Raw genomic sequence first — 21,587 nt, 5'->3', positions numbered from 1 at the left:
CATTACCCCCTGACCTATCACTGGCTGTCACCAAGAAGAGCCTGGCTCCATCCTCGTGACACTCACCCTTTCCATATTTATAAGCATTAATTAAGTCGCCCCTCAATCTCCTCTAAGCTAAAGAGAACCAGCTCCCTCAGCCTTTCCTCACAAGGGAGATGCTCTACTACCTTAATCATCCTCTTTGCCCTGCGCTGGACTCTCTCCAGCAGTTCCCTGTCCCTCTTGAACTGAGGGGCCCAGAACTGGACACAATATTCCAGATGTGGTCTCACCAGGGCAGAGTAGAGGGGAAGGAGAACCTCTCTCAACCTACTAACCACCCCCCTTCTAATACATCCCAGGATGCCATTGGCCTTCTTGGCCACAAGGGCCCAATGGTGGCTCATGGTCATCCTGCTGTCCACCAGGACCCCCAGATCCCTTTCCCCTACACTGCTCTCCAACAGGTCATTCCCCAACTTATACTGAAACCTGGAGTTGTGGGAGAGCAGAAGTAAAGAGGGGAATAAGCAGGCAGAAATTCCACTGATGATGTAGAGCATGTAGGTTCTTGCTGCAGACCTCTGTTTATAAGAAGAGTATTATAACTTGAGATCAAAAGGCAGGTTGATTCGTTTTGAAAATTCCTCTAGCATTCATTAACAAAGTTTCTTTCATCTGGAAAAAAAAATCCTCAACCTTAAAAAGACATATTAAATAACAAGTTGTAAATATCCTATGCTAAGAAGTGCAACAGTTTATCAATAATGGATTAATGTGCAAGTTTGTTGTGACTGTTGGATTTATTTATTTCTTTTAGTTTACCCTAAGGTGGTCACTGGAGCACAATTTCTTCCATTTTTCAGTTTGGCAGCGCAGTAATCGGATTGAAGTGCAAGGAAAGGGATTACAAACAGGTCATTGCAATTCAGAGAAATGTTCTGATCTTCTTTTGTCTCTGCTTCTTCTGAAGGTCTTAATTTTGAGAAACAAAGTAATTTTATCTCCAACATTTTTCTTTATTCCCTCTAAACATAGAAACAATATAAGAAAGGAAGGATTAAAAAGATCAAAGCCTTATTGTTATTTTGCAATACAACAAACCTGAACATTCAATGGCTACGCTGCTATAGAACCAAAACTGTGTTACAAACTGCTAGGTCTGCTTAATGGTTAGCCCAACGGTCACAATTCCCAACAGTGAACTTTGAGTTCTTAAACGGCTGCAGTAAGAATAAAGCATGTGTTGCATCCACAGCTAGGAACTGGGCACGTTGTGTGAAAATCAACGTTTTTTTATTGAATTACCATCGTAGACTCCTGTTCGTATAATATTTGCCATTTGTACAGTAAAGTTTATTCCATCTCAGACTTCACATACAAATCCAGCGACGACCAGTCTCAGTGGAGGAGCAACTCAGCACACTTGTGGGAGGGAAGGTAGCTACACATACGGAAATAAGTCCTTGCTCTGATGAAAAAATGCCCTAGGAGGCTTTAAAAAAATAATCCGTAATTTAATGTAGCGGTTGGGAAGCAAAAGCACGTTTCTGCATACCAGGCTGGTGCGCAGAGGAGCCTGGACGCTTGGGTGCTGAAAGCCTGCTCACCATGTTCCTATTATATTTTCTCTTGCCTTACCCAAGAAAGCCTTGGCCACCTTCTGTTTCAAGGTGTCAAACAGCTACGTGTGTGTGCTGTGTCCATGAAACCCCCTCAGCACTTCCCGACGAGGTGGCAGGAGCGGGACAGCCGAGCCGCACCGTGCTCCTCCTGCTCCCACACTCTGTCACCTGCCGGTTTCCCACCCGCCGCCCACGGCACGCGATCGCCGGGGGCCATTCCTGCGGGAAACACTCGGAAACGCGACCGCTTCGTGGCGGCCGGAGACCGCGCGGGCGGTGGGCACAGGCTCCTCACGGCGCTCCCCACGCAAGCGCCGCGGTGTTGGGAACCGACGGCCCTTCCTGTGAGGAAAGCGAGGGGCCTGCGGGAGCCTGTCCCCGGGAGAGGGGAGGCCGAGTGCCGGCCGCGGGGTGAGGCGGAGCGGCGGCGCGGAGCGGGACTGAGGCGGCGGCCCCTCCGGCGGTTGCCGCCCAACCCGCACCGCGCTCCGCCCCCCCCCCCCCGCGCGCGCCGGGGAAAACGTTGCGCAGGTTCTAAAGCGGGGCGGGGGGAGGGGAGGGGGCGCGGCCGCGCGCGAGGGGGCGTGTGTGTGGGAGCGACGGGTAACGGCCGCCAGCGGGTAACGGCCGCCGCCACCGCCGCGCGAGGCAGCCCCCCGCCGCCCACCGCCTTGCGACAGCCAGCTCCCCCGGCCGCGGGGCCGCCGGTGGCCGGCGCCAGCGCCGCTGTCCCGCCCGCTGCATGGAGCTGTCGGCCATCGGGGAGCAGGTGTTCGCGGTGGAAAGCATCCGCAAGAAGCGCGTGCGGAAGGTGGGCTGCGGCGGGGCGGGCCCCCGCGGGGAGGGGGCGCTTCACCGGGACACCCCCCGCCCTCCCTGCCTCGCACGAGCGCGGCGGGCAGGGGGCGTGGTGGGCGCGCGCGTGGTCCTCCTGCCTTCTTCCCCCGCGCGGACGGCGGGGCGGGGGCGGCACGGGCACCTGCCTGGGGCCGGCGGGCGGGGGACACGCGTGTTGGCGAGAGTGGCTCGTGAGGTGGGTGGGTGGGTGCTTCGAGGGTCTCCGCGGGGGAGGTTCTGGGGCAGCCGGGACAGGGAGAGGGTGTTACTGCTGAGGGGTTTCAGTTTCTGCAGAGTCAGTGCTGCTGACAACAAACCGGACAGCCCGAATCCAGAGGGGGTTTGGAAGACCTGGCGGCCTAGCCTAGTGACTCAGTTTCCCCAACGGTGAAAGCGCTCTCCATCCCCACGGGGTGTTATGAGGATTAACCTGGTAAACAAGCAGAGTATAGAGATCCTCTGATGAAAAGTTCCTTATAGGGGCAGTGTTTTCAAACATTGGGAAGCTGGTGAGCCCCCCATGAGGAAAAGAAAAACAGTTCTCTGGCTTAAGTACCCGAGTGCTTTGCTTGCTATGCTGTCCTGTAAATGTGTCTGCAGCTGCAATAGCGGCACTTTGAGGTGTGATCATCCTGCACAGATGAAGGCCTCTGCCATGCTTTGGGAAGTGCTTATTAAAGATTTTAACAGTTGTGCACACTGCTCATGGAGCCCTTGAGCATGGTTTCTAATCACTATGCTTATGTTTGCTTTTTTATTTTTCTTTTTAAATCTTGTACTTAGAATGAACAAATAAATGGATAACTCTGAACTTCAGCTGTGAGCTCCTGTTTGCTTAGGTAGAAAGGTTGAGTGACTATGATGGATAGAACAGTATTTGAGTAAAGCGTGTAGCAGCTGGAAGGGAACATGCCAAAGAGATGCTTCATAGGTTCTGAAATATTGTATTTCTTCTCTTTACTTAAAAAAATTTCTCTGACACTTGCTCCTGGCATACATCTCCTTTTCACGTTTATGCCTGCTGACTCCTTGTAGGATTGCCTGTAAGTGAAGGAATAGTTGCAGTCTTGCTCTCCAGTTGGCTTTTGGGGTTCTGCCTGCTAGGCGTCTGCAAAGGCTTGATCCCAAGCTGACGGTAGTTCAAGCATGCTTAAATATACCTGTGTGCCCGTTTTCTAGGGAAAAAGGTATAGCAAGTGTAGTTGAATGAGGAAGTAGGTTTATTTTGAAAATAAAATAATGGGAAATAGGCTTTTTAGTTGCAGAGTTTAGTCCTGTTGACTGGTTGCATATTATGGTAGCCCCTATTTGTTTGCAGAGTTTACCTGTTGTCTTCTTTCTTTTTTCACCTTTAGGGCAAAGTAGAATACCTGGTGAAGTGGAAAGGATGGCCTCCAAAGTAAGTTGTGCTTTACTTGTCTTTTTTCCTTTAAATATTTGGTAGTAGCTTACACTGTTTGCTCTGCAACTGAGCATCTCATTTTAGTGGGTAATCTCTTGTGCCTCATTCCAGCAACGATAAACAAAAACAAAGCCACAAACCAAAACCAAACCTATTTCCGGACTGGCAGCTGAGTGATACAAACTGTGTGCCAGTCTATTCTGACTGGTTTTTGCCACCACTGAAGTATTCCACTGAGATGCTTTCTAGGTACCTATGTTTGTAGTTTCATTGAGTTCAACAAGGAGCCCTGACTTCTGAACTTGGAAGGGCTCCTGCTTTTTTGAGTTGGCATCAAGAGGACCCCACTTTGTTTTTAGAGCTATAGACAGTCTTTAGAAATAGAAAACAAGTCGATGGTCATGTCTTCTTGTCCCGCTGCTTCCCTCATACAATTTGCAAATGGAGAGAGACAATGTTTCAGTTTTATTGATTGTAGCCAAATGCTGGTGATCTTTGTCACTTGGAAATTACAGCCATGCCTTCATTTCCTTCTCTGAAACGGTCTGTTGTTTTGAGGGCCTTTTCTACTTTCGCTTTGATTGCTATGTTGAAAAAAGGGAAAAAAAATTGCAGCATTGCTGTGTACTGTTTACAGATACTTCTCTTGTTAAAATGCAGCTGCCTCTGAAGAAGAGTGATTGCTCTGTGCCTAAACAATCTGTAAAATGCTTTGAGATTAAAAGGATTAGGTAACTGGAGAATATTACTGCTAGCTAGCATCCTAGTAGAACAGCCTCCTGGCCAACCCATATGGGGCGCTGTCTTTGCTTTTCTGTTTGGAACTGCGTGTGTGTACATATACAATGTGTGTGGGTACAACGACATTACACATGCAATTGCACTGTGTGTTGCTAAGCAAAGGGGGCTACTTTTATGGGTTCGTACTTGCAGTTGCAAAGCAAGGCCTGCTAGGATGGTCCTGCCAGATCGTACCTCGTGTCCAAGAAGTTGAAATGTGTTCCTGCATGCCTAATCCTCATGCTTAATCCTTGTGTTTGTAGGGCGTATGTGAATAAAAGCAGCTTCCCCTCGCTGGTGGTGATGGTGGGAAAGGGTGACTTTGTTCTTCATTATAAATTCTGCTGTCACAGTGTCATCTTGTGCACTTGTTGAGCATGAGTTGCCATATAGTGTGGGTCAGTTCTTGGACTCCTTCAGCTTTCTAAGTAGCCAAGCCTAATTTAATCCCTGGTAGATGTTGGGAAATGTATTCATAGTCTGTTAGGCACCATCCCCCTTTTGGTCAGAATACTGATGTTTGTCCTATTCTCCTTTGAGCAAATGCATTGAAGTCCTTCTCTTGTAAAGTCACTTGCTAAGAAGGTGGGCTGAGGCATGGCGTAATGTTTCTTTGGACAGAGCAGCCCATATTTTTACTGCTGCCTCTCCAAGCCCTGCACCTTTAAACTCTGGGGAGCCAGAAACTCTTTTTGGAAATTAAAAACACAGCCTTCTGCCCAGGGAGCAAGGGGATGTCAGGGTTCCCTTCTTTTGATGCTGTGACATGTCCAAATACCTTCTTTCTTCCCCCAAATTCCAAATCTAAAAAGCACTGATTTTTCCCCCCCCATCCCCCCACCCCCCCCCTCCATTTTAACTGTTCATTCAGTGGTTTGAGTTGCTTAAGACCAGGATGGTGTGAGCACTGAAGTAGCTTTCATCCTGCTAGCAGTCTCTGTTCCTTGTTTCTAAACATACACATGCCTGTGATGGCAGGCAGCACCACAAGCTGTTTGCATCTTTGTCTTCCAGTATATTCTGTTTCCTCATCCCAGGTCCTGTTTCTCTTAAATCCCCTCCCCAACCTTGTCGCATTGCTCTTTGTAATCTCTGTGCCAGTTACCTCACCATTCCCATTGGAGGCTTCATGGAAGTGAATAAGGACAGGTCAGTTGTTTGCTGCTTTCCCAAATAATTAGTATGTTACTCTTTTTTTTTTTTTTTTCCTTTTTAATTAAAAAATATATTGTTATGTCCTGCACCTCAGATTTCTGGATTCTGCTGCAGTCAAGGAATGGAGGAGTTACAATCTGATTCTAGCTACAAGCTTGTTTACAACTTGTATTGGAGTTAAGAGGGGAGGGGGAAGAGGAGGAGTAGAAGGAGGGGGAAGGAAGATCATATGATCTGTGTTTTCCAGAGTGCCTGCTCTCTGCAGTTCTGCTGCAGCCTGGGCTGTGTGTACCCGTATATATAGCTCTGCGTGTGTGCGCGCGCGTGGCAAACTGAACCATGTTTTTTTATACGCAGTGTTTTGCCACTGCAGTGAAGCCAGAAACTGAGCTGCAGAGAAAAGGGCAACACCCACCAGTTTTTAAAAAAAGTAAATCCCCTTTATTCTCCTGCCCATGAAAAGAAAGCCAATGTCTTTTTTTCTCCTTTGTGTTATTATTTTTCTTAAATTTATAGAATGACTGCCAGAATCCCTGCAGCTGGGAGGAAACCTTCCTCTGTTCAAAGAGCCTCTTGGCTTTGGCAGCTCACAGTCAGGTTGCTGCAGGAGGTTTGAGCAAAGGAGGGAGAGAGGGATCAGCTGGTTATAAAGATGTCTGTTCTTAACTCTCTGATGTACAGTGTACCTTGGGATATCTGAATTTCATATTTTTGTTTCTCTCTTTTGTAAAAGAATTGTATTCCATTTCTAGACCCATTCTCCAGGAATGCTCTTATATTTCAGTAATATTCTTCTATCTAATGAAGAGATGAAAGCAAAAAGCATTTCCAGACCACCTTCCCTGTGTACATACATGCATGTATCCTGTGCCCCCATCTACAGCCTGTGCTTCATTCAGAAATGTAAACATCTTAAAATGCTTTCCCCTTTTTAAAAGTCGCTGATTCAAATGTATTCTTGCCCACCTGCATGTGGCTTCTCTCTGGCTCTCCTCCCCAGGGGCTGTGAGGAGCTCTGCCTCCAGGCCCTGGACTTCACATTCCAGAAGAATTAATGTTCTGAAGAATTTGTGTTTTCAGACTTGCATTTTTTTTCCTTTGAGTTTGCATGGTAGAGACATGCCGCTCACCTTTTCTGGGCAAACATAACACCTTAGAAGCAAATGTGCCATGAGGACCACCTTGTGATCCTTTCAGATAGGAGTTTTTGGCTGCTTCTCCCTGGTATTAAGTGCAGCTGTGCCCTTTGAGAATTGGTTTTAGTGTTGCCTGCTGGGTGAGTTCAGTCCTTTCCTGAGTATCTGACTCTTGTCACAGCTGTCCGGCAATGGAGGGAAAGTAGGCAGAGTAACACTGTTCACAGGCTACTTTCAGAGCATCAAGCTTCTTTTGAGTAGTTTTGGTAGCCCTCACCACAACGCAGATGTGTTCCTCCTGCGCTGACGCAGAAATACTGATGACCTCTGCTAGACAGAAATAACCTGCAGGGGGAGTTGAGCAAGGGGAGGAATAGTTGGAAAGTGGCCATCAACTTGCCTCAGGGCCCAGGTCTAAACATGTTTAGTTGAATGTCATCAGTGGAGAAAAATTAAACTCTTCTTAAATGAATACTTTCAGCTTCAGTGATTAGAGGTAATTAATAATGCAGGTGAGAGAGCGTACTTACTCTTCAAGCACTCTAAATTAAGAGAGACCTATTTTTCAGAGAGCTGTATCAGATCAAGTATAATTGTTCCATGGGGTTCACTGAATCTGAGGGAGTGCTGCAGATGAGACCTGTTTAGGCGTTGACTTAAAATCAGTTTGTGAGTGTCTGCGCAGGATTTGCAAACAGCATGGAGGGGGCCCTGGGGAGATAAGTCTTCCCTGTTTCCTACAAAGAGCTGCTTGACGCTTGGCCCTGCCTGTTTTGGGAAGGGGAGGTGGCGTATGCGGGAAGTTGGGGAGGGAATGACTGGGATTCCTCAGAGCTCTCGCAATGTTGTGACAGGCCCCACCAACCCTTGTGAAGACAGTATCCAGGGCTGCAGCACACTGGTAGCAGGCCTGCAGAGAGAATGTTTCATTAAACTATTGTTTACTTTGTATTTCTTATGTTTTTCTTCAGATACAGCACATGGGAGCCAGAGGATCATATCTTGGACCCTCGCCTGGTAGTAGCTTATGAAGAAAAGTAAGGGTGCATGTTCTTTCTCTCCCTGGATACAGGGAAAGGAAATAGTATCTTTATTTCATAGTGTGCATATAGTGCCCCTGTTGCCCTACTTTGATCAAAGATGAAATGTATAGCAATGAATCCTGCTTGATCTCTGTGTGCTGGTGTTGGCTGAGGTGGACAAGACAGGGTTAAAGCAGCTTTGATTGGTACTGTTCAGGAAATGAGGCAAAGAACAAGCAACACCAACCCACAGAGCAATCAGTCTCAGGTTCTGTTCTGGTCCACAGCTGGACTGGAGTGATCTGAGGTGATAAGTTTCTCTAACCCATTATTGTTCAGCTGAGTCAGAAAAATTCCCTTATTGCAAGGCTTTCACTCCTACAAAAAGCAATTCTGGGATGTTTTCTTAGCCCACACTGGTCACCATTGGGTTTTAATGAAGGAAAGCTCAAGTGGAAGAGCAGAGTTTATAGATCATGGAAGGAGGGGCCGGCCACCTGGGAAGAATATAAGGATGTTGTCAGAGAGTGTAGGGAGGCAACTAGAAAAGCTAAGGCCTCCTTAGAATTAAACCTGCTGAGAGGGGTCAAAGACAACAGAAAGAGCTTTTTCAAATACATGGCAGATAAAACTAACACCAGAGGCAATGTAGGCCCACTGATGAATGAGGTGGGTGCCCTGCTGACAGAAGATACAGAGAAGGCAGAGTTACTGAATGCCTTCTTTGTCTCTGTCTACTCTGCCGGAAGCTGTCCTGAGGAACCCTGTACCCCTGAGGCCCCAGAGGAAGGCAGGACAATGGAGGAGTTTGCCTCAGTTGATGAGGACTGGGTTAGGGAGCAATTAAGCAATCTGGACATCCATAAATCCATGTGTCCAGATGGGATGCACCCGTGGGTGCTGAGGTCATTGCTAGGCCACTCTCCATCATCTTTGCCAAGTCTTAGGAAATGGGAGAGGTGCCTGAGGACTGGAGGAAAGCAAATGTCACTCCAGTCTTCAAAAAGGGCAAGAAGGAGGAACTGGGTAACTATAGACCGGTCAGCCTCACCTCCATGCCTAGGAAACTGATGGAACAACTAATCCTTGGTGTCATCTCAAGGCATATCAAGGATAAGAGGGTCATTAGGGGCAGTCAACATGGCTTCACCAAGGGGAAGTCCTGCTTGACCAACCTCATAGCCTTTTATGAGGACATAACAAGGTAGATAGATGATGGCAGAGTGGTGGATGTGGTCTACCTTGACTTGAGTAAAGCATTTGACACAGTCTCCCACAGCATCCTTACAGCTAAACTGGGGGAGTGCAGTCTGGACGATTGGGTAGTGAGTGGACTGTGAACTGGCTGAAGGGAAGAAGCCAGAGAGTCGTGGTCAATGCGGCGGAGTCTAGTTGGAGGCCTGTATCTAGTGGAGTGCCTCAGGGGTCAGTACTGGGGCTGGTATTATTCAATATATTCATCAATGATTTGCATGAGGGAATAGAGTGTACTATCAGTAGGTTTGCTGATGACACCAAGCTGGGAGGAGTGACTGACGTGCCAGAAGGCTGTACTGCCATCCAGTGAGACCTGGTCAGGCTGGAGAGTTGGGCGGGGAAAAATGTAATGAAATATAACAAGGGAAAGTGTAGAGTCTTGCATCTGGGTAGTAGGAACAACCCCAGGTTCCAGTATAAGTTGGGGAATGACCTGTTGGAGAGCAGTGTAGGGGAAAGGGATCTGGGCGTCCTGGTGGACAGCAGGATGACCATGAGCCACCATTGGGCCCTTGTGGCCAAGAAGGCCAGTGGCATCCTGGGATGTATTAGAAGGGGGGTGGTTAGTAGGTTGAGAGAGGTTCTCCTTCCCCTCTACTCTGCCCTGGTGAGACCGCATCTGGAATATTTTGTCCAGTTCTGGGCCCCTCAGTTCAAGAGGGACAGGGAACTGCTGGAGAGAGTCCAGTGCAGGGCAACAAAAATGATCAAGGGAGTGGAGCATCTCCCTTATGAGGAAAGGCTGAGGGAGTTGGGTCTCTTTAGCTTGGAGGAGACTGAGGGGTGACCTTATTAATGTTTATAAAGGGTGAGTGTCACGAGGATGGAGTCAGGCTCTTCTTGGTGACAACCAATGGTAGGACAAGGGGTAATGGGTTCAAACTGGAACACAAGAGATTCCACTTAAATTTGAGAAGAAACTTCTTCTCAGTGAGGGGAACAGAACACTGGAACAGGCTGCCCAGGGAGGTTGTGGAGTCTCCTACTCTGGAGAGATTCAAAACCTGCCTGGACACATTACTGTGTAGCCTCATCTGGGTGTTCCTGCTCTGGCAGGGGGATTGGACTGGATGATCTTTTGAGGTCCCTTCCAATCCCTTACATTCTGTGATTCTGTGAAATGAGGGAGCTGTGCTGCAAAAAGCGGCAAGTCTTGAGTAGGTTTTGTGCTGTGCTATTTAGTACTCAGTTTGATCTGTGTTCCCCTTTTACAGGGAAGAGAGAGACCGTGCATCAGGGTACAGGAAAAGAGGCCCCAAACCAAAGCGTCTCCTACTGCAGGTAGCCTCTTGCTCTTCTATATGTTTCTAATTTGTTAGCTGCTGTGCTGCTCCTCTGCCCACAGAGAGGTAGAAACTGTCGATTCGCTGTTGCATGGACAAAATTAGAGGTAACAAGCTAATACAACAACGTGAAATCAGTGAGTAGGCAGATAGTTTTAACCTATTAGCTGAAGAGCAAGATAACTTGTCTTTAAAATGGCAAACCAAAAAGCAACAGGTCTTTCTTTCTGGACTAGGATTCTATAAACTCTGGGCTTGGGTGGTTGCAGGTTGCCTGGTTTGTGTGCTCTTTTAATTTCACGTTAGGCTTGGACTTTCCATCATGTTAAAAACAGCCACTGGTTGGATGCAGAGTTCCAGCACACTTTGAATTGCCAAGCTAAGCAGCCAGTCCTAGGAAGCACATATTAGGAAGAGCTTAGATGACAGTACAAGAGGTGAGAAAAACAGTGTTGTAGAAACAGCACAACTTATCCTAGCTCACCTAGATGTTTGGAGACTGAACAAAGAGTAGTTTCCTGGCTCCCAAATGGGACCCCTGACTGTATTATCAGATTTCCACTCTGACCCTTGCTGCATTCATGTCTTGTCAGCGGCTGTATGGCATGGACTTGAGGAGTGCCCACAAGGGAAAGGACAAGCTTTGTTTCTCTCTTGCGCGGAGGTTTGGAGGAGGAGACAATAGCCTGCCAGGGGCCAAGCCAGGACAGGCAGAGTTCTCTGAGAAGACTGGAGGATCAGTCCTGCCATTCTCTCTTCGGAAGCAACGCAAAAACCAGAAGTATCTGCGACTGTCAAGAAAGAAGTTTCCCCGCATGGCGAGCCTGGAGAGCCGAAACTGCAGGCATGACTTCTTCCTGAATGATGCAGTGGGTTTAGAGGGAAGCCAGGGCTCTGAGGACTGGGAGGCCATGCAGCACACCAGCAAAGAAGGTAAGGCCAGAGACCCCTTGGCTTTGAAGTTCTGGGACATGTGAAGGATGCTCTGCATGCTTGCCTCATCCTGGAATCATGGTTTAGGTCGGGTCCTCAGAGCAGCTCTCACTGGCTCACGTGGCCCTCTTGTCTGCAAGTTCCTTTCTTGTTTGGATGAATAGCATAATTAACCTATTTTTTTTGGTGCTGTTGCCTCTCTGTAGTTTTATATCAGTGATGCCTCTTTCAGCAAACTTGCAGAAGATACTGCAACTTTCTCTACTCTCAGTTTCCTCCCAGCAGAGGTGACGTGCAGGTGTGGTAGTGATGAATTCTGCCTCTGTCCACATATCCGCACATGTTCTGCCTGCTGCTCTGCTAAAAGGAGTTTGGCTGGCAGTGGACAAGCTCAGATCCCACCACTCCTCATAGTGCTGCTCTGGGGAGCACACAGGAATGCTGCTAGGAACTCAGAGTGCATTCTTCTGCCCCCTCCTTCCCTTTCCTCTCCACACCACCCTTCCTCTAAAGTTACTTGCTTATGGAGCTGTGTGAGAGGGGGATGAGAGAGATGAGCTGAGGATGGTAACTCCTGCCTGATCCCACTGGGTACGCAGTATGGGTGTAGGCATGGGAGATGTCCAAGCACATTTGGCATTTTGGGGAGGGATACCAGCATCTTGTGCAGGAGGTCTGTGGGATGTGCTTGCTGCTCTGAGTTACCAGGGAAACTCTATCCCTGCATTATTAAAGCTTCAGGAGGCGTAGCTTTCCTGAGTTTCTGAGAGGGATTCAAACAGCACCCAAAATCCAGCAAGGCAGCAACTGGGCTAGCACAGAGGAACCTGATGTTGCATTTGGCAATGGGCAAGTGTGTGGCGCTGTTCACCCCTTGAAGCACTGGGCTCTGAAGCACTTTGGGATTGGAAGAGTGCACGGCACCACAGAAATGTAAAACTGTTTTTGTTCTCCCCTTGATGCATGTCCTGCATGGAATTCCAATTATTGTTAGCGGGGATTGGACTCTTTTTGAGAAGAAAGTAGGCACCCCAAGTATTTGAGACATATGCCAGAAAGTACACTTTTAAGGGGCCCTTGTTCCTTGCCTAGGTTGGGACAACAAGGTATCGTAGTACAGGTGTACTGACAGGAAAAGGGTATGCTTTCCTTCCTCATTCTGTGTATTTTTGTGGTGGTCTCTGGGAGCTGGAGGGAAGGGAGGGACTAATAATTATTTTTGCAGTGAGAAAGTACAGAGATGCTTGGATTTCTTGTGTGGAGCAATCTGTGAGCAAAGGAAAGGTATGAGAAAGGGAGAGCAGCCTCTCCATTAAGCAGTATTGATGGATTTTTGACAGAACTGCACCCAGGTTGTGTTGCACATGCAGTATGAGGAAGACCCTTCATTTTGCATCCCTTTGACCCCCATAGAAGTATCTGAAGAGCATGTGTAAGAGTGTGTGATTTTTGACTTTTCAGCAGGGTAGAGCATTTAAAAGCAGGTGAGCTCACACCTGGGTGAATGTGCTTTGTTGACACAGAGCTAAATTAAGGGCTGAAATGGGGTGTGAGGTGTCAGGGAATTGTGGATGGTTAGATGAGGTGGGTTGTGTTACAGGGTCTTTTGACCTCTATGTAGTCTGCTGCAACGCTGCTCTGTGTTTGGACACCTTTGCTACTCTTTCATTTTCACATTATTCCCTGCAGTGATCCTCCATTTTCTCAGAGCCTTTGAGGGGAGGGCTTGCCCATGCTCTCTCTTGCCATGTATGTGCAGACTCAGTACAGGCTGATTTCACCTACTGTTGTCAGAAAGGAGGCCCCTTTTCCATCCTTTCCTTCCTCCTTCTCCTTCACTGTCACTAACATGCTCTTGTCTGCCTCTCCTTCTGCAGCAGATGTGGATGGCAGTCTCCCTTGGATTCCCACTGTGCCCCCCAGCGAAGTGACAGTGACAGACATCACTGCAAACTCCATTACCGTCACTTTCAGAGAAGCACAAGTGGCTGAGGGCTTCTTCCGAGACCGGAGCGCACCGTTCTGAATCTCCATTTTCAGTGCTCCCCAAAACCAGTACTTTTAGGGTGGGGCTAGAGGGAAGGGTTATTTTACCCTGAAGAAAAAAAAGTCCAAAATGTCACCTCTTAAAATGTTTACAGAAACCTTTTTTTCTTTTTTTCCTTTTTCCCCTTTCAGATACGCAAAAAAAAAAAAAAAAGAGCAGTGTAGGGGATGTGTGTTTGTCATTGCTTTGTCCATCTGAAAAACTGACGTCCCTTTCCCTGGCAAAGACTCCCCTCCTAGATGTGAAAGCAGCAAGCTGAACAATCTGCCTTTTATCCTGTTAAGTGGTGGCAGCTGCATTTGTGGGGAGAGGGCATGTGGAGGTGGAAAGAGAGCTGGATCTCTAGCTTGCCGCCTTGCTCTGCAACTGATCCCTTGGATAAAGATCATTCTCTGTGCATTGCTCTTCCCACCTTCCTCCTCCCTCTCTTCCTGCAGCAGTGAGAGGTGATGTATCCTACCTGTGTAGATAACTCCAGCCTATTAAGACTTTCTCTCCAGTACTGTTTTCCCTGTGGCCTGCTGTCAGGACATCAGAACCATCTTTGCCTGTCTGTGGTTAACTCAGTCTTTGCAGCATGGGTCTGTATAGACAGCAGAGGTTTCTCCCTTTGTTTGTTGATCATGTGGAAAGACTGAAATGCATCTCTGAAATCTAGATTGGCGACATAAATTCAATTTGCCCTCATTAAATGCTCAGAAATGCAGTGCAGTCGAGACATACCGTTCTGTATATGCTAAATAGGATTTCTAGTCTTGGCTGAGCTGTGTAAGGAATGTGTTATGGAAAGTGGGGTGTTCTTACCCTTTGCCAAATTCAGTATTAATAACAAATGCTGCCCTGAATCTCTGGTAATAAGTTGGTTGAAAACTGACTCCTCTCCCCTGGGAGGAGAGGCTAAGAGGACAACCGAAGCATTGCCTGGCACTGCAAAGATATCCAGGATACTGGCACAGGCCCAGGACACAGGAATTGGACAGAACTGAGCTAGAAATGGATCTTTGATTAGCAGCAAACTCTGTTCTTGGATCCCATTGAGAGATCCAAGGTAAACAACATGTGGGGAAGGCATGTATTAGATTTGAGGAGGGTTAAAAAAAATCTTAAATCTTAGCAATGAGAATTCTTGGATTGTACTGCCCAAGTAATATTTTTCCGTGACTCCAGTCTCCTCACAGTATCTGTGATCCTGTACTACTTACTGATGGGAACTTCCCCTTGGAAGGTTTAAAAATCTTTGCCAAGGAAAGTAGTCTGCATTTCAATAGACCCTGCCTGATCTTGCACTTAAAATGCCTTGTGCTGGACTGCCTGTGACACTTTGAGGTTTTTGAAGAATTGCTGTATTTTGATTTGGTAGTTTAGCATAGCATCTGTTCTCGCACATGCATGTTCTCTTCCATATTTTTAAAAGCAAATTTTATTTAAATAACTTAAATTTTTAAATATAGTCCTTTTCCTATGGAAAGCAAGAAAAGTAAGCTAGAGTCTAAGGTGGGAACTGCAGGACAGAGTGCTGCAGGGTAACATTGGGTACTGTTATTATTACTGTCCTTAAATCCTTTGTTTCCTCACCCCACCTGAAGCATCTCGTATCTGCTGTCTTTATTCTATATGAAGCTACGAGCCCTCTGAGCTAAAGACACTTGTGGAAATCCTCAGTGTGTTTCTTTGAAGGGCTTAGCTGCTGGCCTGCAGAATTTGGGAGCTCTGGGGCATCTGGACCTCCACACATCTACTTTTTGTCAAGTGCTTGGACTGCCCCTGTGGTTTCTAAAAGCAGGTTTTACCCCAGATAGGATATGGCAGCTCAGTGTAGACTTAGGATTTCCCCTTCCATCTCAGAGAGCTGTTTGATCAGGCCTGTCTTCTACTGTGTCACAACAGTTTTGGGACCACTGGGAAGATCTTGAATTTCTGGACTAGCCTTTTGTCTCCCAAATAACTGACAAATGAGTTTTATTATGGAGAAATCTGAGAGGGTGAGAAGTGGAAGCTGAGGGGGGAATTATGTGGTGGGAGGAAGAGTGAGTGGGAAAGAAGCTTGCAATAGCTAGCAAGGGCAAATTGATGAGGTAAGCATACAGGCTCCGGATGTTTGTTGAACGTGGGTGTCCAGAGCGAGGCGTCTGTATCTGGAGTTGCACCCTCTTTTGCAGGATGTGGGGTCAGACTGTGTTGTCATCATCGCTCCCCCCCACACACCCACATACCCTTTCTACCCAACATTTGCCAAATCTGAATACCTGCATCTTTCTTTGGGTGTGAGCAGTGGACGTACCACATGTCTGAGTCTGCTCTTGAGGGTTGTAGCAGGTCAGGTAGTTCTGGTTGCAGAAGTACAATATTTTAGCTTATTTTTTAAAGTCTTGAATTCTAGCTCATCCTGCTAAATCTTCGTGGCATTTATAGAATCTGGTTTCTTTATTCTAATGCAACTACTGTTGCCTTTGTCCTGTCTTTATCTCAGTGTACAAACACACCAAAAAAAGCTTCCTGTTTACCAAAGTTCCTGGCTTTGGCGAACATTGGAAGCAATACCAATCCTGCAGCAGGAAAGAGCTTGTCCTAATAAACTGGATTTCCATCCTCTGTTTTTCTCGCCACTCACCAGCTGAGACTTCTCAATGTTTTGTTTTGGCATTTCTCTTTAAACATATTTTCTTCCTCTTGCAGTAAAGTTTTCAAAGACCTGTGTTTGTCTTTCAAAGAGGATCCACCCACAGCTTCATATCTTAATCATTTTTTGGATGAAGCTAGCATGCGTTCTGCTGGTGACTAATCATCTCGCTACACGAAGTGTTGAGCAAAGTACCTGGCTACCATGCTGCTTTGCGTACAGGTCAATGAGGAGTTAACCCTTATCAGGTTAAGATGCAACAAGTTGCATGTGCGTGGGTTTGGTTTTGTGTGTGTGAGGAGAAGTTTGTGGTAGGAAACTAAGCAGTTACTGTGTTGGAGTGGACTTTTTTTGACGTTCATGAATTCTTACTCATGTTAAAGATCTTTTTGAGAAGATTTTTCTCTTGATCTTTTTAAAATGAGGCTCTGTTCCATATCATCTGGTGACATATCATAAACTTCCTTGGTAGAGCTGGTCCTCACGGACTTTAAAATGAGCTTTATTCCACTTCTGCAGGTGTAGAGATGTATGTCGGTTTTACTTGTAATGGCAAGAGAGGTTGTCTGGGTTTACTTGTCTCTTCTCCCCCACACCATCCATCTGCCAGTTCAACCCAAAATCTGAAAATTGAGTTGGGACCTCTTGGACTAACATATCATGAAAATCAGATGCTGTGCTCAGAGTTTCGTTAAGCATTCCGTTTGATTAGAAGAGCCAGAATAGCATCCAGCTGAAGCTGAGTTTAATAATTCTATTTAAAGCGCAAGCCAAGAATAGAAATGGGTTAACTCTCCCATACCTCCTTTGGCTCCATGGCTGTAAACAAGAAAACCAAACTTCAGCCAGTGGAAATTACTGAACTGTATGCAAGAAACAAACTTCTTGAAGAAGAGCTCTTCTAATAGTGATTCTTAGAACTGTTTCCATGTGAGAATTTAGCAGCCACGTTTTGGGGACAGAAAATTTTATTTTGTAGATCTTCTCACAGTGATCTCACTATATATGATATGACAGAACTGAGGGGCTTCATGAGATTGGAAAACCTTTATTGTTAATGCTGTCTTTATAAAAAAAAAAAAAGGAAAGGACTGCCTCTGTTCCTGGATGGTTATAAACTAGGTATTATTGTACTGATACATGTGATACCTTGGAACAGCAAGTTTTAACACATAAATAGTGGCATTAAGTAGCCTTTTAGCTCTGCATGCTCGTTATTGTCTTGCATTTGCTTGGGGGCCCTTCTGCTTGTGAAGTCAGACCAAGGTGGTTTTGGTTTTTGTTTTGCTTTTTCTTTTTCAAGCAAGGCCAGGATATTATTGTGAGAACACCCAAAAGCAGTTCCATTTGCCAAAATAAAACCAAATTTGCTAGTGAATTGACCCTTGCTTATGTTGGAGCCTCAGACAGAAAGAAGCTTATTGAGAAACGAGTGGCTTTTTTTGTTGTTGTTAGTGTTGTGAAACTGTCTGGAATTGTTCTTCTGGTGTTTTGTGACTGAATGTATAAAATTGTTTGTTCACCTCACAGGGGGCCCTTGGCCCCAGTGCTGTTTCCTGCTGTACGCCAGCTAGTGCTGTTTGATAGTTTCACTGGAACAGAGAAGGGAGGCCTCACACAGGTCAAAAAATAGGCAGGGTAGCTCATGCAGGACCCTCGGTGGTAGCCACAACAGAGGCCAGGGTGCGGAAGGCAGTGGCAAGAGTTGTCAGCCACATCCATGTATTTAAGCGAAGCTAAATCTACCACCACCTCTCCACCCCTTCCTCTCCTCTCAAACTTTAGGTTTGTGCTTTCTGAATTAGGCAAAGTGCAAAAACCTAATTTTCTAAATCTAACTGGTATCTACCCATCTTCTGTTCCTCCCTTGCTTAACTGTAGCCTAAGAAGAAGGCGGCAGTGAGCCTTTCTAGAAAAATAGCAGGGGCAGCTGCCTCAGAGTTGCTGTGCCGAGGTGGCTTTTGGGTGCAGTTGAGAGAGAAGGCATGTTAGAAGTGCAGAGAACTTGTGAAGCTGGTCCCTTGCATCAGTGGGTAGATGCCCCTTGGAGTTATGAGTGGGCCCTGTGTAGAGGAGGTGGTCAGTGCTGCATTTATGTAGCTGTCTTTTATCATTTGTGAAAGCAAAGGAGATGCGTACATTGACAGCTTGTGTAGGGTAACTTCTACGTGGAAATGTATAGCATTAGCACATAAAGGTAGAGGGAACATGTCACTTTTGCCATGCTTGTCATAAAACAATTGTTCCCAAGGGCGTGGTAAATTTGTTTTGAGACAATAGCTTATGATCAAGAGACCATGTTGTCCTCTGCCTGCTGAACTTGCTGTCCTCACAGAGAGAGAGTGAACCTTCTGGGTGTCGAACCACCTGGATTCTACCCAAGCAGTTGGTCAAGATGGGAAGGCCTACAAAACAGCCCCAGGACAATTGGAAGGAGAGAGAAGCAATCACTTAAAAATGAATCCAGACCCTTCAAATCCTTTCCTTTAACAAGCACTTTCTGGAGTGATGACCCCTTTTTCTCTTCCAGTTCTCTTTCCCTTGCACTCTTAATTTTTTAAAGTACAGTGGCTTAGCAGGGAGCAGTGGGAGATGATCCCTAGTTAACTGTGTGTTGTAGAGAGGAGCAGGGCTCAGTGGGAGCATGTAATGGCTGAGCCGGGGGAGATGGATTGCTACCAAGTTGGGATGGGGTAGAAGCTTTGCTGCCGAGGTTGTTTCCCTCTGCCGTGGGCTGCTCTGCAAAGATGCTGGGGGTTCTGGTCTGAGGGTGCCAGACAGATATTGAAGGGGAGAGCTCATAAGATGGTTTGGAACCTCTGTCACAACATATGTCGTTACTGGGGTAGCAGAGTTTTGACTAGGAGGGAGATTTTGCAGAAGGAGGAGGTGGAAAGCCTTTTTTATTATTATTATTTTTTTAACCAGAAAATGTAGTGTCAGCACAAAGAAGCTTTTTGCAAATCTGTCAAAATGTTAAGCAGCTTTTTTTTGCTTTTAAATCTGAAGTATATTTTGAAGCACTTTGGAAATGCAAAGTACTAGGAGTGCTAAGTACTCCTTATCGTCTGTCTAAAAGTGGCATTTGAAAAGCAAAAGATGTATCTGTTTCAGGATGCTGGCTGCTCCTTATCATTTTTCCAGAGCTGCCACCCAGCCCTTTGCCTCCCTCCCATGGCTGAAGAGGAGGGCGTTCTGGCCGTGCCAAGGAAAGGAGGGCTCCCTCAGGGAGGAGAGGAGACCTGCAAAGTCCCTTGCTTGCTTCAGGGTGCAGGTCACCTTCCTCCCTCCCCACCTCCTTTGTCTGAGGAAAGGGAAAAATGAAGCTGAGTTTCAATTTGAGTGATCCTAGTCTGGAACTATGATCACTTCTTCTAGCTCTGGAGACATCTTTTTAGAGTTTCCTGTCTGAAAAATTGCACCTTATTAGCTTACTTGAGGAACAGGGAGATATCTGCAGGGGGCGGGGTGAGGAAGGGAGGGTGAACCAGGAGCTGTCTTCAGTACCTCCTGGATTTTTCCAGAGGCCATTTTCCTCACCCCATCTCCAACAGAATGGCAACAAAAGAACTAAAATGATTTAGATGGTGCTTTTGTTCTCAAAAACTCAGAAACCTTTTGAGCAGGCTGAGATAAGAAAATCTTTTTTCCTCACCTAGCCAGCTCTACAGCTGGGGGAACCCCAGTTGCCTTGCTGGGTTTTCAGCACCAACCTTTCCCCTCGGTGTATGCACATCATTAGGACTGTTTTGCACACCGGCTCATCTAATTTGGTATGCTTCCTTTCTGTTGGGGGGGAAATGGAGGATGGGGTCAGTTAGAGGGGAGAGTCCTCCATGATTTTTGTTGTTATCTCTTCAGTTGCTGCTGTTGTTCCTGTCAGCACGCTAGAGTATCTGAGTCTTTGCACACAGAAAGCTTCCTTTTGCACAGAATGAGCTTCTAGCTTTTGTACAGACTAACTGAATGTATTTGGGGAGTGGGGGGAAACAGGGAGTAAACCAATTCCAAACAAACCAATTGGAATATAAATGCCTTTTCTGAGCGAGTATGTGCTGTAAAAGGAGATTGTAATAGAAAAGGGAGGGCAGGTTCAAGTATAATTTGACACAAAGTGTGGTTTTATTTTTGTACTGATATGGATAAGAGACTGTACAGCATCTATTTATTTAGATGATTTATGTGGTAAATGTTGCAAACAACATTATTAAAATATTAAATATGAGAACTGACATTTACCTTATGGTCTTTTTGTGTGGTCATTTACTTCCTCTTGCTTTAATTCTACAGCTGAATTGTTTTCCACTGGTCGCTTCTGTTGGTATAAACATGCAGCGTGGCTGGAAAAGGAATGGAAAATGTGAGTGTGTGTGCATGCGTGAGAAACGATCAGTAAAGAAGGATCGATGAAGAATGAAGCCTGCAAAAGGCTGTTTCTGCCATTACTCATTACTTTGATTTGAGGAGGTTAGGTTTTTATTAATTTTTAACCCACTGGGCTAGGGCTGTACAGAGGTGACCTGGGGACGGTTGGTCTTTGATGGATTAGAATTTGAAGAGGAGGACACCGATGGCAGGGTGACTGCTGCTCTGCGTTAGGGAGTTCTTGACGTCCTCGTGCAATGCTGCGGTGCCAGGACAGCTCTTCTGGAGTGCCCCAAATCCTGCGTCTCTGTGGGAACAGAAAATCTGAGGTGAGGCCTGGGCTGCCAAACATGTTCTGCACTGGTTGCCAGCGGGGAAGCCTGCTCTCCTCCAAGCCAAAGCCTCCAGTGGGTTGGCCTGCAGGGATTTCAATGAGCTCCCCAGGAGCCCAGCAGTGAAGCTGGGCCCCTGATTCACTGCTGCTCAGGAGGAATTGGCTGAGGAGCCTCAGTCCTGGGATTGCAGATACTCCATGGAGAGAATCCCAAAGGGCCATTTAGTTTGTGTTGGTCTAAACCTTGGTCCCTCAAGGTGTGTGCCTCTCCATCTCCTGTGGAGGGGAGGCTAGCCATTAATCGAGGTACCTCAGCAAGCAAATGGGGCAAAGATGTCTTCAGTGGATGTAACGTGAGGGTCAGACCTGCATCCAAATGCAGCTATGACGTCAATTACAAAAACGTATCAAGCAAAAGTGGGAGGAAATGGGGTGTGTTTCCTGAGTCAGTCATGGCTCAAGGTAGCATGGTTAGGTCTTGCCTGCATTACCAAAGCGCAGTCAGCGTGTTTGCCCAGAGCCAGGGAGGCTGGATTTCAATGATGGCATTGGAGCAGGACTCCAGCCAGACACTTATTTTCTGGCAGCAGCTAGTGAGTCAGGTGAAGTTGTAAGAAACTGCACTGCAGTTTCTTACGGGAAAGCCTACGCTGGAGATTGTTTCTTCCTACCCCTGCCAATGCTGCAGAGACTGGCTGTCACTAGAAACTCGTAAGGGCTTGTCCTTGTGTATGCATGTGTTGCTTGGATTAAAGGTTAATCTGGATAGTACTTCTCTTTTTTTAATAATCTGTTGCTGTGCTGCCCCT

General features: G+C 46.6%; 1 protein-coding gene across 3 annotated transcripts; it reads left to right on the top strand.

Annotated features, from left to right (window-relative positions):
- Positions 1–2,172: 2,172 nt before the first annotated feature.
- On the top strand, positions 2,173–20,317 carry CBX7 (chromobox 7). Of its 3 annotated transcripts, none has more exons than XM_082045383.1 (6): positions 2,173–2,418; positions 3,800–3,843; positions 7,889–7,954; positions 10,411–10,477; positions 11,073–11,412; positions 13,293–20,317. In XM_082045383.1, the coding sequence occupies exons 1-6, from the start codon at positions 2,350–2,352 to the stop codon at positions 13,436–13,438; spliced, it is 732 nt and encodes a 243-aa protein (XP_081901509.1). In that variant the 5' UTR covers positions 2,173–2,349; the 3' UTR covers positions 13,439–20,317. The 3 variants fall into 3 exon arrangements, with proteins under 3 accessions (XP_081901509.1, XP_081901508.1, XP_081901510.1); XM_082045382.1 differs by having other exon boundaries at positions 13,290–20,317; XM_082045384.1 differs by lacking the exon at positions 2,173–2,418 and adding an exon at positions 2,693–2,877 and having other exon boundaries at positions 13,290–20,317.
- Positions 20,318–21,587: the final 1,270 nt, after the last annotated feature.

Source organism: Streptopelia decaocto (genome assembly GCF_964273445.1).
Source record: "Streptopelia decaocto genome assembly, chromosome: 1".
NCBI lineage: Eukaryota > Metazoa > Chordata > Aves > Columbiformes > Columbidae > Streptopelia > Streptopelia decaocto.
The sequence above is the reverse complement of the archived record's forward strand: the minus strand, read 5'-3'. Positions and strand labels throughout refer to the sequence as shown.

Coding starts and splice junctions, on each gene's coding strand:
- CBX7 (XM_082045382.1), top strand. CDS start 2,350: ATGGAGCTGTCGGCCATCGGGGAGCAGGTGTTCGCGGTGGAAAGCATC. Junction 7,955..10,410: donor GTAGTAGCTTATGAAGAAAA/GTAAGGGTGCAT, acceptor CCCCTTTTACAG/GGAAGAGAGAGACCGTGCAT. Junction 10,478..11,072: donor CAAAGCGTCTCCTACTGCAG/GTAGCCTCTTGC, acceptor ATGTCTTGTCAG/CGGCTGTATGGCATGGACTT.